The 16,793-nt window shown below is 35.8% G+C and overlaps 3 protein-coding genes across 4 annotated transcripts; 1 reads left to right on the top strand and 2 right to left on the bottom strand.

Annotated features, from left to right (window-relative positions):
- Positions 1–613: 613 nt before the first annotated feature.
- Positions 614–15,018, top strand: Sptz (Spastizin). Its single transcript, XM_008197122.3, has 10 exons — positions 614–751; positions 796–1,986; positions 8,981–10,498; positions 10,543–10,641; positions 11,157–12,166; positions 12,214–12,312; positions 12,360–12,613; positions 12,749–13,903; positions 14,333–14,712; positions 14,758–15,018. Exons 2-10 carry the CDS (start codon positions 805–807, stop codon positions 14,935–14,937), a joined length of 5,877 nt encoding a protein of 1,958 aa, XP_008195344.1. The 5' UTR covers positions 614–751; positions 796–804; the 3' UTR covers positions 14,938–15,018.
- On the bottom strand, positions 1,718–9,009 carry LOC107398174 (uncharacterized). Its single transcript, XM_064355800.1, has 3 exons — positions 8,636–9,009; positions 8,160–8,586; positions 1,718–2,200 (listed from the first exon to the last, which is right to left on the bottom strand). Exons 1-3 carry the CDS (start codon positions 8,972–8,974, stop codon positions 2,010–2,012), a joined length of 957 nt encoding a protein of 318 aa, XP_064211870.1. The 5' UTR covers positions 8,975–9,009; the 3' UTR covers positions 1,718–2,009.
- On the bottom strand, positions 14,976–16,383 carry LOC662680 (uncharacterized protein). 2 transcript variants are annotated; one of them, XM_064355801.1, is made up of 3 exons: positions 16,266–16,383; positions 15,325–15,578; positions 14,976–15,274 (listed from the first exon to the last, which is right to left on the bottom strand). In XM_064355801.1, exons 1-3 carry the CDS (start codon positions 16,375–16,377, stop codon positions 15,107–15,109), a joined length of 534 nt encoding a protein of 177 aa, XP_064211871.1. In that variant the 5' UTR covers positions 16,378–16,383; the 3' UTR covers positions 14,976–15,106. The 2 variants fall into 2 exon arrangements, with proteins under 2 accessions (XP_064211871.1, XP_015836844.1); XM_015981358.2 differs by having other exon boundaries at positions 15,325–15,539.
- Positions 16,384–16,793: the final 410 nt, after the last annotated feature.

Below are 16,793 nucleotides of genomic sequence, written 5' to 3'. Positions count from 1 at the left end.
CGCTCGTAAACAAAGCCAAGAGATATTATTCATTCATATATTTTTAAAACAAAGAATAATTTTTGTCTGAATTTAATTTCTTTATTTTGCGCCATATGACCGGCCAAGTCTTTACCTTTTTTATAAATTGTTTAAGTTCAAATAACGTTTACTAATTTTCTGTTGTCCCAAACGCAAATTCTTGCAATATTCTATGAAAATAAGCAAAATTTCGCCACTTTGCAATTTCTCGAATTCAACAAATAAAAAATACAGTCAAAAAAAAGCAAACTCACCGAAATAATTCATTTTCAAACGAAAAAAAACATTGCCGAAAAATACAATATTGTTTCATGTTTTTTTCATCAGATATTTTTTTATAAATTGGGCTAATTGCGATATCTGCACCAATTCAACAAAAAAGGCAAACTATTAAGAATTCAGATTTTTGTAACAATTAAATCTTATTTTTTAAATAGGAACTATTCTTATTGAAAATTAGCACAATCGATCAAAAAATGTAATTTGGAAGTTTCTGAATGATTTAATGCACCTTTCAAAAACTAAAGAAAGAGAAAGCTCTGCAACGTTCGACCTTCATTTGTTTGAGAATTGGCGCGTTGTGTTGCCAGCAGTCGCTCAGTAAAATCCCCAAGTGGAGCAAGTTGTCAAAATCAGCTGTTTGTCACAACAAAGTGACACATGTTATCAAACAAAACCTTTTTTATTATTAATCAGTGAATGCTTTTTTCCGCAATGTTTAATCCCGACTGTAAGTAGTTTTTTCAATTGTGTAAACACGAACGTATTTTTTAGCGACCTGACATGGATCAGTTAATTACGAGCCTTGATAAGCTCCTGAAATACAAAAACGAGGATCCCTCCCGTTTTTACACCTTCTTGAGCGATTGCACCGAAACCGATGAAAAACAATGGGAAAGTTTGATACCTAAAATTTACTATCTGTATGATAGACAAGTTTTACGCAAAGATCTCGTTTATCTTTCATTGTTGGCGAGCCAGAATCACGCTCTTTTACGGAAATTTGTTGATTACGATAAGTCTATTTACGTTTTAAATGTTGCCGATCCAGTCTCGCTTTACGATTATTATGTTTACAAGGGGAAACACTGGGTTTATGAGATAATAGACAATCCGGGCAATCATGCGAAACTTGTTGATTTGAAAAATATTTACAATAAATTCCAAATGATAAAATACGTTAAAGAGACAAACACGTCTGTTGTTGACCTCGACCAGCTTGAGCGTCTCTCCCACGCAATAAATTTCGAGTTTTTGGACGATTTTTGGAAATTTTACGTCGCCGAGATAACGCGATTTATCACAACAGTAAAGTTTTGTAAAACTCTCAAACCGGATGCAAACGATTCAGATTTATTTGTTTTCGCGAGTAAAAACACACAACTTGATACTTTATCGCGTTTCACCGACTTGAGCGATGCCACACAATGGGAAAACATCTTAGCTAAACTATGCAATAATTGCGACCAATTTAACATTTTCACCGGCTTTGTGATACTCGCGACTTTGATCAATCTCCTAATAGACAATTACAACACCAATTTGAAAAAAGATCACGTCAATGCCCTCTTCGAAACCGTCAAAACCAAACTCATCGACTTAAAAGACAAGCAATTACAGATCGAATTACTCGAGAATATTTTCCGCTTGATGTTTCACCGAAAGTCGCACGAATTCACTTGCAAAGAGAAAGAAATCCGCTTCGTTTTGTTTTTACTAAAGTCAGTAACAGAGGAATTAAAATTGAAAAAAGTCTACGAACGCGACTCCGAACACTATCGAAGACTCTCAACTCTCTCGATTTACGTAACGGACGCCTTGTGGCGTCTCGACTTGATCCTCAACACAAAAAACACCCCAAAAATACAAGAACAACTCCTCAACTACATGCTCGCACCTCCGGAGTCCCTCATCCACATCTGCCTCAAACGGCACAACTTCGAACGCGCCCACCAGGTGATAGAGGTAAGTGAAGAAAAAAACAATGATCACAAATTAAAAATAGCGCGCTCCAACTTGTCCTGAGTATAAATCTCGTAATCAGTTGGCGTATATTCGAATTTTTCGCCGTCTTTATCGTGAAATACGCCGGGAGGGTTGTTGGCGAAAAAATATTTTGCTTCGTCGATTACTTCCCTCGGGCGGCAAATTTTGCAACAACAGCAGCAACAACACCAACCTACAACATTTAGGAAGATGTACCCGATTTTTTATTTCAATTTTTATGAAGTATTAAAACATGTTGAAGCAAAAAAAAATAATTCCCTGGGGCGGGAATAGAATAAATGTTTTTCAAAATTATTCCAAATAGGCAAGAAGTGGGAAGAGTGGTTCTAAATAAAAATTGGAATGCATTAACGTGTCATGTTTTCGACATGTGAAATTTTTTAATTTAAAAGATAGATTAAATGAAGCTAGTGATCCAAGTATTTAATTTATGCAATTAAACTGCAGTATACAACTGCAATTTATTGGAAAATTTATTTAAAAAAAAAAAAAAAATGTGAAAAATGGTGGAGGCGCCGGGTTTTGGAAATTCATAACTTAAAAACTAAAATTCGTAGAGCAAAACGGTTTGTTCCAGCGAATTGTACGGTTCATTTTACGTGTTGTGCACTTTTTTACAACTGCAATTTATTCGAAAATTAAATTTAAAAAAAATTATAATAATGTGAAAAATGGTGGAGGCGCCGGGTTTTGGAAATTCATAACTTAAAAACTAAAAGTCCTAGAGCAAAACGGTTAATTCCAGCGAATTCTACGGTTTATTTTGCGTGTTATACAATTTTTTACAACTGCAATTTATTCGAAAATTAAATTTAAAAAAATAATAATAATGTGAAAAATGGTGGAGGCGCCGGGTTTTGAAAATTCATAACTTAAAAACTAAAAGTCCTAGAGCAAAACGGTTTGTTCCAGCGAATTCTACGGTTCATTTTGCGTGTTATACAATTTTTTTACAACTGCAATTTAGTCGAAAATTAAATTTTAAAAAATAATAATAATGTGAAAATGGTGGAGGCGCCGGGTTTTGAAAATTCCTAACTTAAAAACTAAAAGTCCTAGAGCAAAACGGTTAATTCCAGCGAATTCTACGATTTATTTTGCGTGTTATACAATTTTTTACAACTGCAATTTATTCGAAAATTAAATTTAAAAAAATAATAATAATGTGAAAAATGGTGGAGGCGCCGGGTTTTGAAAATTCATAACTTAAAAACTAAAAGTCCTAGAGCAAAACGGTTTGTTCCAGCGAATTCTACGGTTCATTTTGCGTGTTATACAGTTTTTTTACAACTGCAATTTATTCGAAAATTAAATTTAAAATAATAATAATAATAATAATAATGTAAAAAATGGTGGAGGCGCCGGGTTTTGAAAATTCATTACTTAAAAACTAAAAGCCCTAGAGCAAAACGGTTTGTTCCAGCGAATTCTACGATTCATTTTGCGTATTATACAATTTTTTTACAACTGCAATTTATTCGAAAATTAAATTTAAAAAAAAAAATAATATGTGAAAAATGGTGGAGGCGCCGGGTTTTGAAAATTCATAACTTAAAACTAAAAGTCCTAGAGCAAAACGGTTTGTCCCAGCGAATTCTACGGTTCATTTTGCGTGTTATACAATTTTTTTACAACTGCAATTTATTCGAAAATTAAATTTAAAATAATAATAATAATAATAATAATGTAAAAAATGGTGGAGGCGCCGGGTTTTGAAAATTCATAACTTAAAAACTAAAAGTCCTAGAGCAAAACGGTTTGTTCCAGCGAATTCTACGGTTCATTTTGCGTGTTATACAATTTTTTTACAACTGCAATTTAGTCGAAAATTAAATTTTAAAAAATAATAATAATGTGAAAATGGTGGAGGCGCCGGGTTTTGAAAATTCCTAACTTAAAAACTAAAAGTCCTAGAGCAAAACGGTTAATTCCAGCGAATTCTACGATTTATTTTGCGTGTTATACAATTTTTTACAACTGCAATTTATTCGAAAATTAAATTTAAAAAAATAATAATAATGTGAAAAATGGTGGAGGCGCCGGGTTTTGAAAATTCATAACTTAAAAACTAAAAGTCCTAGAGCAAAACGGTTAATTCCAGCGGATTCTACGGTTCATTTTGCGTATTATACTATTTTTTACAACTGCAATTTATTCGAAAATTAAATTTAAAAAATAATAATAATAATGTGAAAAATGGTGGAGGCGCCGGGTTTTGAAAATTTATAACTTAAAAACTAAAAGTCCTAGAGTAAAACGGTTAATTCCAGCGGATTCTACGGTTCATTTTGCGTGTTATACAATTTTTTTACAACTGCAATTTATTCGAAAATTAAATTTAAAATAATAATAATAATGTGAAAAATGGTGGAGGCGCCGGGTTTTGAAAATTCATAACTTAAAAACTAAAAGTCCTAGAGCAAAACGGTTTGTTCCAGCGAATTCTACGATTCATTTTGCGTGTTATACTGTTTTTTTACAACTGCAATTTATTCGAAAATTAAATTTAAAAAATAATAATAATGTGAAAAATTGTGGAGGCGCCGGGTTTTTAAAAATTCATAACTTAAAAACTAAAAGTCCTAGAGCAAAACGGTTTGTTCCAGCGAATTCTACGGTTCATTTTGCGTGTTGTACAATTTTTTTTCAACTGCAATTTATTCGAAAATTAAATTTAAAAAAATAATAATTATAATGTGAAAAATGGTGGAGGCGCCGGGTTTTGAAAATTGATAACTTAAAAACTAAAAGTCCTAGAGCAAAACGGTTAATTCCAGCGGATTCTACGGTTCATTTTGCGTATTATACTATTTTTTACAACTGCAATTTATTCGAAAATTAAATTTAAAAAATAATAATAATAATGTGAAAAATGGTGGAGGCGCCGGGTTTTGAAAATTTATAACTTAAAAACTAAAAGTCCTAGAGTAAAACGGTTAATTCCAGCGGATTCTACGGTTCATTTTGCGTGTTATACAATTTTTTTACAACTGCAATTTATTCGAAAATTAAATTTAAAAAAATAATAATAATGTGAAAAATGGTGGAGGCGCCGGGTTTTGAAAATTCATAACTTAAAAACTAAAAGTCCTAGAGCAAAACGGTTTGTTCCAGCGAATTCTAAGATTCATTTTGCGTGTTATACTGTTTTTTTACAACTGCAATTTATTCGAAAATTAAATTTAAAAAATAATAATAATGTGAAAAATTGTGGAGGCGCCGGGTTTTTAAAAATTCATAACTTAAAAACTAAAAGTCCTAGAGCAAAACGGTTTGTTCCAGCGAATTCTACGGTTCATTTTGCGTGTTGTACAATTTTTTTTCAACTGCAATTTATTCGAAAATTAAATTTAAAAAAATAATAATTATAATGTGAAAAATGGTGGAGGCGCCGGGTTTTGAAAATTGATAACTTAAAAACTAAAAGTCCTAGAGCAAAACGGTTAATTCCAGCGGATTCTACGGTTCATTTTGCGTATTATACTATTTTTTACAACTGCAATTTATTCGAAAATTAAATTTAAAAAATAATAATAATAATGTGAAAAATGGTGGAGGCGCCGGGTTTTGAAAATTTATAACTTAAAAACTAAAAGTCCTAGAGTAAAACGGTTAATTCCAGCGGATTCTACGGTTCATTTTGCGTGTTATACAATTTTTTTACAACTGCAATTTATTCGAAAATTAAATTTAAAATAATAATAATAATGTGAAAAATGGTGGAGGCGCCGGGTTTTGAAAATTCATAACTTAAAAACTAAAAGTCCTAGAGCAAAACGGTTTGTTCCAGCGAATTCTACGATTCATTTTGCGTGTTATACTGTTTTTTTACAACTGCAATTTATTCGAAAATTAAATTTAAAAAATAATAATAATGTGAAAAATTGTGGAGGCGCCGGGTTTTTAAAAATTCATAACTTAAAAACTAAAAGTCCTAGAGCAAAACGGTTTGTTCCAGCGAATTCTACGGTTCATTTTGCGTGTTGTACAATTTTTTTTCAACTGCAATTTATTCGAAAATTAAATTTAAAAAAATAATAATTATAATGTGAAAAATGGTGGAGGCGCCGGGTTTTGAAAATTGATAACTTAAAAACTAAAAGTCCTAGAGCAAAACGGTTAATTCCAGCGGATTCTACGGTTCATTTTGCGTATTATACTATTTTTTACAACTGCAATTTATTCGAAAATTAAATTTAAAAAATAATAATAATAATGTGAAAAATGGTGGAGGCGCCGGGTTTTGAAAATTTATAACTTAAAAACTAAAAGTCCTAGAGTAAAACGGTTAATTCCAGCGGATTCTACGGTTCATTTTGCGTGTTATACAATTTTTTTACAACTGCAATTTATTCGAAAATTAAATTTAAAATAATAATAATAATGTGAAAAATGGTGGAGGCGCCGGGTTTTGAAAATTCATAACTTAAAAACTAAAAGTCCTAGAGCAAAACGGTTTCTTCCAGCGAATTCTACGATTCATTTTGCGTGTTATACTATTTTTTTACAACTGCAATTTATTCGAAAATTAAATTTAAAAAAATAATAATAGTGTGAAAAATGGTGGAGGCGCCGGGTTTTGAAAATTCATAACTAAAAAACTAAAAGTCCTAGAGCAAAACGGTCTATTCCAGCGAATTCTACGGTTCATTTTGCGTGTTATACTGTTTTTTTACAACTGCAATTTATTCGAAAATTAAATTTAAAAAAATAATAATAATGTGAAAAATGGTGGAGGCGCCGGGTTTTGAAAATTCATAACTTAAAAACTAAAAGTCCTAGAGCAAAACGGTTTGTTCCAGCGAATTCTACGGTTCATTTTGCGTGTTGTACAATTTTTTTTCAACTGCAATTTATTCGAAAATTAAATTTAAAAAAATAATAATTATAATGTGAAAAATGGTGGAGGCGCCGGGTTTTGAAAATTTATAACTTAAAAACTAAAAGTCCTAGAGTAAAACGGTTAATTCCAGCGGATTCTACGGTTCATTTTGCGTGTTATACAATTTTTTTACAACTGCAATTTATTCGAAAATTAAATTTAAAAAAATAATAATAATGTGAAAAATGGTGGAGGCGCCGGGTTTTGAAAATTCATAACTTAAAAACTAAAAGTCCTAGAGCAAAACGGTTTGTTCCAGCGAATTCTACGATTCATTTTGCGTGTTATACTGTTTTTTTACAACTGCAATTTATTCGAAAATTAAATTTAAAAAATAATAATAATGTGAAAAATTGTGGAGGCGCCGGGTTTTTAAAAATTCATAACTTAAAAACTAAAAGTCCTAGAGCAAAACGGTTTGTCCCAGCGAATTCTACGGTTCATTTTGCGTGTTATACATTTTTTTTCAACTGCAATTTATTCGAAAATTAAATTTAAAAAATAATAATAATGTGAAAAATGGTGGAGGCGCCGGGTTTTGAAAATTCATAACTTAAAAACTAAAAGTCCTAGAGCAGAACGGTTTGTTCCAGCGAATTCTACGATTCATTTTGCGTGTTATACTGTTTTTTTACAACTGCAATTTATTCGAAAATTAAATTTAAAAAATAATAATAATGTGAAAAATGGTGGAGGCGCCGGGTTTTAAAAATTCATAACTTAAATACTAAAAGTCCTAGAGCAAAACGGTTTGTTCCAGCGAATTCTACGGTTCATTTTGCGTGATATACTAATTTTTTACGACTGCAATTTATTCGAAAATTTAGTTTAAAAAAATATTTTAATGTGAAAAATGGTGGAGGCGCCGGGCTTTGAAAAAATTCATAACTTAAAAACTAAACATCCTAGGGCAAAACGGTTCGTTCCAGCAAATTTTACGGTTCATGTTACACGTTATAATTTTTGTAACAAGCTTTGATTATTCGAGAATTTAAAGTTTATATTTTTTGAAACAAAAAAAAGCTCGTACCTCGAAAAATTCACTAAAAATGATTTTTCAAATTTTAAAGATACGGAGACGTAAGCACAAAATTTTTCCCACCTCTTACCTGTTTTGTATAATGTTGAAAAAACAGGTTTTTGCCTTCACCGGAGGTCGAAAAAATAATTTCATTGATTCAACATTTTTCAAGTCACAGTAATTAAATCAAAAAATCAAGTATATGTTCCAAATTTTTCAAATGAATACCTCGTGTGCACCAGCATGGTATCGCAATAATTGCATAAACACAGAACCAAATCAAGGCAATTCGGAGGATTTTCTCGCAAAAATTGAGGATCGAGTTTTTGCTTTTGGCGGTTTTAATGTCTCGAAGGATGCATTTCATTGCTGCCACTCCGATTCCCTTTTTTTCCTCAGCTGTGCAATTTTTTGCCTCTTTGAAATCGACCACAGTCCCAATTGCCTCGCCTACAGTTTCGTCCTCTTTGACCTCTGTGTAATTCAGGGTGTCTTTTTGTTTTTTGGCTTCTGCCACGTCTTTGTTATACTCGGCTTTGAAATTATTGTAATCATAATTCTCGTCCTTATCTTTTTCGTTTTCTCGTTTCTCCTCCATTTTACTGTCGATGAGACTTTTGGCCATTTCGTTCAAGTAATAAACATTTTCATTATCCTGCCGGTCCAAACGTAATAATTGAACACGGGGGGAAAAATTAAATTACCGGCTGAATAAAGTTGCCCTTTTTATCAACGAATCCTCCTTGCCACGGAACAGCATCGTCTAAATCGAAATTGTGTTCTTTAATTTTCGTTATATTCCGAGGCTTCTTTTCATTAAATTCTCGTTTATTGTGACGGAGAGCGATTTGATGAATCCTGTAATATTTCTCATCGTTTTGAGTCGCTTTCACGGGAATCATTTCATCTTCATCGCCCAAAAGGTCGTCCGAAAATTCCGAAATAACAAACGTCTCACTATCGTCCAATTTAACTTCGTAAGGAGGCGGCCAGAACGCACTCACTTGCAGAATCAAAAGCACAAACACACTGACACAAGTCATTTTCAGATTTTCGATCTGAGGGACTCTGATCTCGCGCAACAAGTCAACTACTCGGAAACTTTCCTCAAATTCAGGAAATTCCTCCGAAAAAACGGCAAATTGGCGCAAACAGTCACCGAATTTTTCGAATCAAATTCGCCAAACGAAATTTTTACGAATATTTTCGATCTTGCAATCACCGGAACCCAAACGTGGGACGAATCAGAAATTTTGCTAAACCTAGCCGAAAAATTCAATTCCGACGAAACGCTCCCTTCTAGTTATCTCAATTTCTACAAACGAGTGACGGAAATTGGGCACGAAGTGGGCCCCAAAGACAACATTTCACTGCCCCAGATTCTAATTTCCCCAAACTATCCCTTGGATGTTAACGTCTACAAAACCAAAGTGGAATTTTTCCAAAACTTGGCCCGACTTTATGACGAATTTAACGGTCAAAACCGCCCTAATGAACCCGGGAGTTTCAATAAAAACCACCCAAATCACAAAACCTTGCTCAAAATGAACGAACTGATCGTTAATTACCTCCAAGATCGGGACACAACGCAATACCTCGCCCGCATTTTCAATTACTTGAAAGCCTTTTCGAAAATTTTGTACATCGAGCAGAACAGTTCGGACATCATTTCGAAGGGAAAAAACTCGTCTTACTTCGACATTTTCAACTTCAACCGCTCGGAATTGACCGGGAAATTGCTGTTCGAGCGTCAGCTGGACCCGACTGAGTTTGAAAAATACTTCGGGAAACTCAAGTTGGATTTTTTGTACCACGTGGTGGGGAATTGCTTCCCGACGATTAATCTCCACGTGCAGGAAAATGTGACCATTGAAGAGCTGTACCATGATAACATGTTGTACATTCCGAGCCGCAGCATAATTGTGTACATCCAGAAACGCAACTGGTTGCTTGCCTTTATCCTGAACGAGATGTACAAAGTTGAAGGAGTCAAAATCGATATTAGCGAAGTTCGCTTAAGGACGTTCTTTAATTATTTAAAATCGCCCAGAATCCAGCACTTGAAGGCGCTTTTCGACAAAAACGACATCATCGCAGCGCTCCAGAACTGCATAAATGCCCAAAAAGTCAAGTTATATTTCCGCGAACGCATTATCGAGCATGATCTAGTCTCGATCCAGTCGCAAAACAGCAGCAATTCTGACGGTTTTGAAACCGGGGAAGAGATTCAAGAAGACGCAAAAACGACCAACTGGAGAACCCTCTACGATATTATCGAAAGCATTCCGGAAAATCAGATGAAGAAAAAGTCAGACTTGATCATTTGCAAGGACAATGTTCTGGTTAACATGGTGCAAGACGGGTTCGAGCCCGAATATTACAAATACGCTCATTTTATTACAAACAGGGACTTGCGGATTGACACGATTTTGAGCAATTTTAGGAAATGGCCGGGGAAATTCGCCGCTGATATAATCAAAAGTGAGATTAGTAGATTCGATTGTTTGATGGATTCGAAAATGGAGACGTTGTGTGGTTGGTTGCAACAAATTGAGCTCAACGAAGAGGTAATTTTTGCGCTTCCATGGCTTGAAATAATTGGCTTTTGCAGCTGAAAAGCGTTTTTGAGGTGAAATCGTGGTACAAGAGCTACGCTTTTTGCAAGGAGGTGCCCGAAAGCGCCCTTGAAAAAATCCTGCTAACGAATAATGTAAGTATAATTACAATTATTTTCCAGACTGCATTTTCCAAATTCTCTGTTAGATTCTGCCCAGATTCTTAAAGAAATAGTTTATTCCTTGTCAGTTGTTACAGGTTATTCTTTAAAAAAAATCTAATTCTTCTGTGTTTTTTCAAAATTCTTTCATAATTTCGTTTAGAATAATTCCTCCAGATTATTCTAATAGCATGCTTCCTATACCTTTCTCAAAATTTTTCTAAAAATTCTTCTCTGATTCTTTTTTTTCTGATTCTTTTCTAAAGCCATCTGAAATTTGTACTTTTCTTTAGATTATTTTATAAATCTTTCATCTTTAAATTTTCTGTCCTGAGACAGCTCAAAATTATTTTATGTACATTTTCTTCTACATTTTTCTCAAAGTTTCGTCTAGAATCTTTCTTAGAACATCCTTTATCATGGTTTCTGTAGAATTTACCAAAACTGCTAAGAAAAAATTACGTTTTCATTTTTGGTCATTCGGAAAACTGGAGAAACAAAATTTTCAGGTGGACTTTTTGCTGGACTTCGTCCAGTTGTACCAACCCTCGCCCGAAACCGTCTGCAAAATCAATTCGAGTTACTTAACCCGAATAATGGACACGAACATTCCACTCGACCGGATAAAAAAACTGCTCGATAGTCTACCCTTCGAGCACGCCATAGACATGTGCCATAACTTACTCACAATCTTACACAACTTGGAATATCTACAATTCATCGCCGATTATCTAAGCACCAACGTTTCGGACGACTTATTCCTAAAGAACGTCCAAATCAGTTTGAAAATGCTCTCGGTCTTCACACCACTCGAGCAAGACCAACTTTTCTGTCTCATAAACGAACCTTTGAGCATCCTCGAAGTGCTCCTAATGAACACAAAACTGGACAAACTCGCGGCTATTTTAGACTTGCTAAACGCCCACAATTTAAGCGACTTTAGCGAGGTTATAACCACAGAGAAAATCGACGAATTGTTGCGGAAATACGCCGAGAAGAGCTTGGATTTTCGCGTTATCACGCACCCTAATCCCGGCTTATTTAAAACACCGGAGCCGAAATTATTACAATCGTTGGACTCGCTTAGTTTAATGTCCGATAAACGCCAGTTTGTCGTCCCTGAAAACGTCCCAACTAAGGAAGAGTGGGTTCAAAACGACGAAGTCGTCGAGTGCATGTGTTGCCACCAGGTCACTTTTTCCATGTTCAATCGGCGGCACCACTGTCGGAGATGTGGCCGCGTTGTTTGTTACAATTGTTCCTTGAAACGCATGTTCGTGCCCACTTATGGCGACATTCTAGTGAGAGTTTGCTCCGACTGTTATAATCAGACAGTCGGGGAGAGAAACGACAGCAATTCGGACAAAAGCCGCTCCTTTATACAGGAATATTGGCTCTTGAACGACGACCCCGAACATAATAAAATCATAAGAGAGGAGTTCTCCTACGAACACGCCCCTAGCACCTCTCTGTGTTTCTCAATCCTGAGATATCACTCCAAAAGTATCGAATATCCCAAGTAATAAAAAAACGTGTCTCGAGAGGGATTTTAAATGATTTTTTCAGGTTTTTATTAGAGCAGTGTGAAGTCATGTTGAAGTTATTGCAACCGAATCAAGAGGCGGCCCAAGAAATTGACTATCTCCTCGTTATAAAAATGTTAAAGTAATAAATTCGGTTCCATTTATTTGGAAATTTGCAATTGGTTGTAGGTCACTCGCTATGGCGGCCAAGATGGTCTCGACTGAAAATATGCTCCAATCGGGTGCTTCCATGGCCGACCGGATTCTCTCACAGGCCGAACTTTTGGCCCTTTTGGCAGAACGCGGCTGTTTGAATCTTATGCCGAGTCAAAATCTTTACGTCGATGCTAATGTTTTGCGCCGATTGCGAGATAAATTGCTACAGAGGGAGCAGTGGAATTTGGCCCTGGAGGTGTCCACCAAAGCGGGACTCGACAATACCGGTAATTATAACAAAGCCCGGCCTTAAATACACATTTCTGTAACTTTTTTCGGATAACTACATAGAAGAACGCTTTGATTTTGTAGTGAAATAGTAATGTAGTGAAAAAAATAAACTTCTGGTAACAAATTTTTAGGGGTTTTTGCCGCCTGGAGCAAGAGCTGCCTTAAGGCGGGCAGCCTGCTCCTAGCCCGCGAAAAGTTCCAACGCTGCCTTGACAAGAACAGCCAATACGAAACCTCGTCAAATTTGAGCCGACTTTCCGAGCTCAATTCGAGTTTAGATAGTTTGAGTTTGAGTCGATCTCGGATGAGTTCACGATTCTCAAGCGGAAGTTTCACCTTAGACAATAAACCAGCTAAAGATCCGCCCCTCTTGTACGAAATCATCCAAATTTTGGAAACCAAAACGCGGACTATAAACCCGAAAGTTGTCGAAAAAGCCCAAAGTATCAAGATTTCAGGCTCGGTCACGAGCCTCAACCAAATATCATCATCGTACACCGTGCACATTGACACAGCCTTAAGCATCGTAAACCGGGTCAAAAATTTGAAAGAAATCGCATCGGGGAATTACTCACTGACCGCAAGCAAAAAATTCAATTGTTACACTAGTCGGCCCACAATCGACCCGATTTTTTACGAGGAATGTATCTATTATTTGGGCAAATACGGGACGCATTTATCGCTACTGGAGTTTTATATCAGGCATGGGGAAATCCACACTGCCCTCATATACATACTCGAGTGCCATCTACCGAGCGAAACCTTCATCGAAGTCTATATGAAGTGCCTTAAAGACGGGATCGTAACAATTTTGCAAGAGCACATGTCACGGATCGACTCATCGCTCGAACTGTGGAAAGACCACTTGAAGAATTTGTGTCGCCACTTGGAGAAGCAACAATTATTGAACTGTTTGTACCAGTTGCAGCTGTACATCGGCGACTATGTGCGCGCTTCGATGACTTGTATCCGATTCTACCAAGACAACGTGAAAAGTTTCACAGAACTTGCGAACAATGTCGGCTTTTTGCACAAGGGCGAGGGGCATTTGAGGCAGATTTTGGAGCAGGAGCAGTGGGTGGAGGTGACTTCGGTCACTTCCAAGGATAGTTTCGAGGAGAGACTCTTGACCAATTCGGACTTGGTCATGAAAATCGAGTCGAAAGACGTCAACCGACACATAAATACAGTAAAACGACAGGTGGAAATTGTGAAATTTTTGGCCGATTGTGAGGCGGCAGGGGTCAACACGCGCGACCTGCTTCGGCAGCTGGTTTTGACCAAAGGTGAGGATTTTTACCAAAACGCGAACGCAATGACAAATTTAATGAGGAGAAAATTCACCGGCTAAAAGGGCAAAATAATCATAAACGTGATAGTTTATACGGTGTTTATTTTGTTACTTGTCTAGATACTTATTTAATAGATATTTATGTTGTTGAAAACATATTTTTTTATTATTTCTCAAAACATTCAGAGATTAACGACGCTGATAAACGTTGTTTTGTGCAACAAAATACGGAAAATTTTATTCTAGCCTATTAAACTATAAAAAAATAGGTTTATCCATTGAGTAATAAAATTTTAAATTCGCGATTAATGTGAGTTACACATTGTTATGTGTAATGCGTGTGTAATTGTACTATAATTCAGTTCCGTCATGAAATTGTTTTGATTCTTTGTGATGGAAAAAAAATTAAGAGTTTTTGCTGTAGATCCTAAAGCCGAGCAGCAAGTGGCGATTCCGACCCTCTTCGGCACGACTTTGGAGAAGATCAATTTGGCTGTGATGGCTATAATTAGTGGCGAAACGGTCGAGGACGGGTTTAATTTAGCCACAAAGATCATTGAGGACTTTAAATTAAGACCGATCAAGGTTTATTGTTTAGCTGGGAAACAGTTTGCGAAATCTGAGCGCTATAACGGAATAACGCAGTTAGTTAACTGTATCAAATCAACAGGAATTAACGATTCAGCTATTTCGGATATGTTGGATGAAATGCTAGCGCACGCTGTGGGGACTTTGATCAAGGAAAACATCGAAGGGACCAAAGTCGAGGACTTGATCAAACTTATTAACGATAAGGCTACGAAGGTACGACTTTTTGTTATTTGTTGTGATTTTAACGTCGTGTTTCAGATCTCTGCATATATTGAAGCCAAACAGTTAAAAACGGCGTATTTCCTGGCCGTTAAGTACAAACGAACGGCTGATATTAGGAGGATTCAGAGGGAGGCTGAGTTGTTAAATATGCCAACAATTAAGGCCCTGTGCCAGAAGGTGCTGCAAAACTCGCCACACACGCATTCCAAAGACTAACCTGTAAAATAAACCGGGCTGTGATGTTACCAAATCTATTTTTGTAAAATTAGTAAATAAAACTTTATTGAAAAAAAATCAGATATTGCAATAAGTGTTTGATAATACTCAGCAACCTAATATCACAAATTAAATAACATTCTAATTAATTTAAAAAAAATCCAGAAAATTAATCCTCCAAAACCCCTTCTCCATTTTCGTGGTTTTCTGAGATCCCATTTTGCAGTTCAGCGTTTAATTTATCGGCGAAACCCGAGTCAATTTCCTTGATCTGTTTCAAGAAACTTTCCTTCTGGTCGGCGCTCCACTGCGAGAACCACTCGCGGAACAGTTTGACCTGCAACAAAGCCACAATAAGTGGCCCCCTTAGCGGGTTAAAACACCCACCCTGCACTCGAATAACGACATTGGTTTCTCCTGGCAGTTAACATTAGCGATGCTATTGACAATTCCGTTGACGTAGGCCTTATTGGCGTACTTTTCCGCGAGAATAGGCACAAAATCCGACCTCTGCAAGTCGCTCCATTCGTGGAACCACTGCACTAAATATCGGATCTGGGCGTCAGTGCTCAACATTTTGCAGTCTTTTAGTGAATCAGTCACTGGAACAAACACCTTCACTATCGTCGGTTTCGCTACGACTAAGCCATACAAATGGGATTAGAAATAAAAGAGAAAGGTTAATATTATACCATGACAGTGCAAAGCTATTGTTGACAATACTCCACATGCATTCTTGTCAACTGTGACCGATTTTACTTACGTGGGGGCTTGTACCACTATCGAATAACGCTATTATAACATTCTTACTATCAGGTACACTTTGCACTACTGTTACGAGACAAAAACTTGTTTGAAACGGTGAACCGTAATGACCTCGCACTTTTTAAACGCGGCCTTGACCTGCCTTCGCCGGCCGGTAAAACAGGCACCCGACCGAAAAATTAGTTTTCAACGCAAATAACGCAACGATGTAATTAGCAAAGTAACTAATTACACAACAAATAAACCAAACTCGCATAAATTAATTTTCCAGTGCAGAAAACACAAAATAAAAAAATTCTTCAAAATCAAGTGACAGTCAGTCGGTAAAACAGCACCCAAAACCAACCAAACATTATAATACAAAAAGGTGAATAGGCCGGTTAATTACACAAGAAACCAACAAAATGGGGCCCTCATTAGTAACAAATTATTTTTTGAGTCAATGCACAACAAACTAAAAGCAAAAACAAAAACACACGAACTTACGCAAACAAAGTGAAAAATTCATGTACAAAAGATAATGTTTACGTAATTCGGCACGAAAAAGGGTCTTAAACACTTACTTGTGACCAAAAAAACAAAGAATTTCACTTGTAAAATTTTCTTCAAAATCAAACGACAGGCAGGGGCACCAACAACGCGTCCTCCCGGCCGGTAAAACAGGCACCCAACCATTTTAGCCAAAAAAAAAAATTAATTCAAAGCAAATAACACAAAAAGTTGTTTAAAAAAGATGATAATTACACCACAAATAAAGATAGCGACCCCTATTATAGTCTTTAATTGTTTTTTGATCCAACTTACTTTTACAACACATGAACCATTCGGGTTCAATAAAAACACAGAAAACGGGTACGGGCCGTACGTTTAGGCAAAAACCCTTAGATACAATCTTACTTTAACACACAAAAAAGGCTTTAGTACTTACTTTTGTCCAAAAAACGACGAATTTCACACTTCTTCAAAATCAAATGACAGACGCTACAGACAGGGCCACCAACAAAAACGCAATTTTATTAATTTAAAATTATGAAAAGCGTAATTTTAATGTAATAAATATTTTATTCCACACTAAGATAAAGCGTTTTCGG

The sequence above is a fragment of the Tribolium castaneum genome, chromosome 3 (genome assembly GCF_031307605.1).
Source record: "Tribolium castaneum strain GA2 chromosome 3, icTriCast1.1, whole genome shotgun sequence".
Taxonomy (NCBI): Eukaryota; Metazoa; Arthropoda; class Insecta; order Coleoptera; family Tenebrionidae; genus Tribolium; species Tribolium castaneum.
Note: the sequence above shows the minus strand (reverse complement) of the source record. Positions and strands in the feature narration are given on the sequence as shown.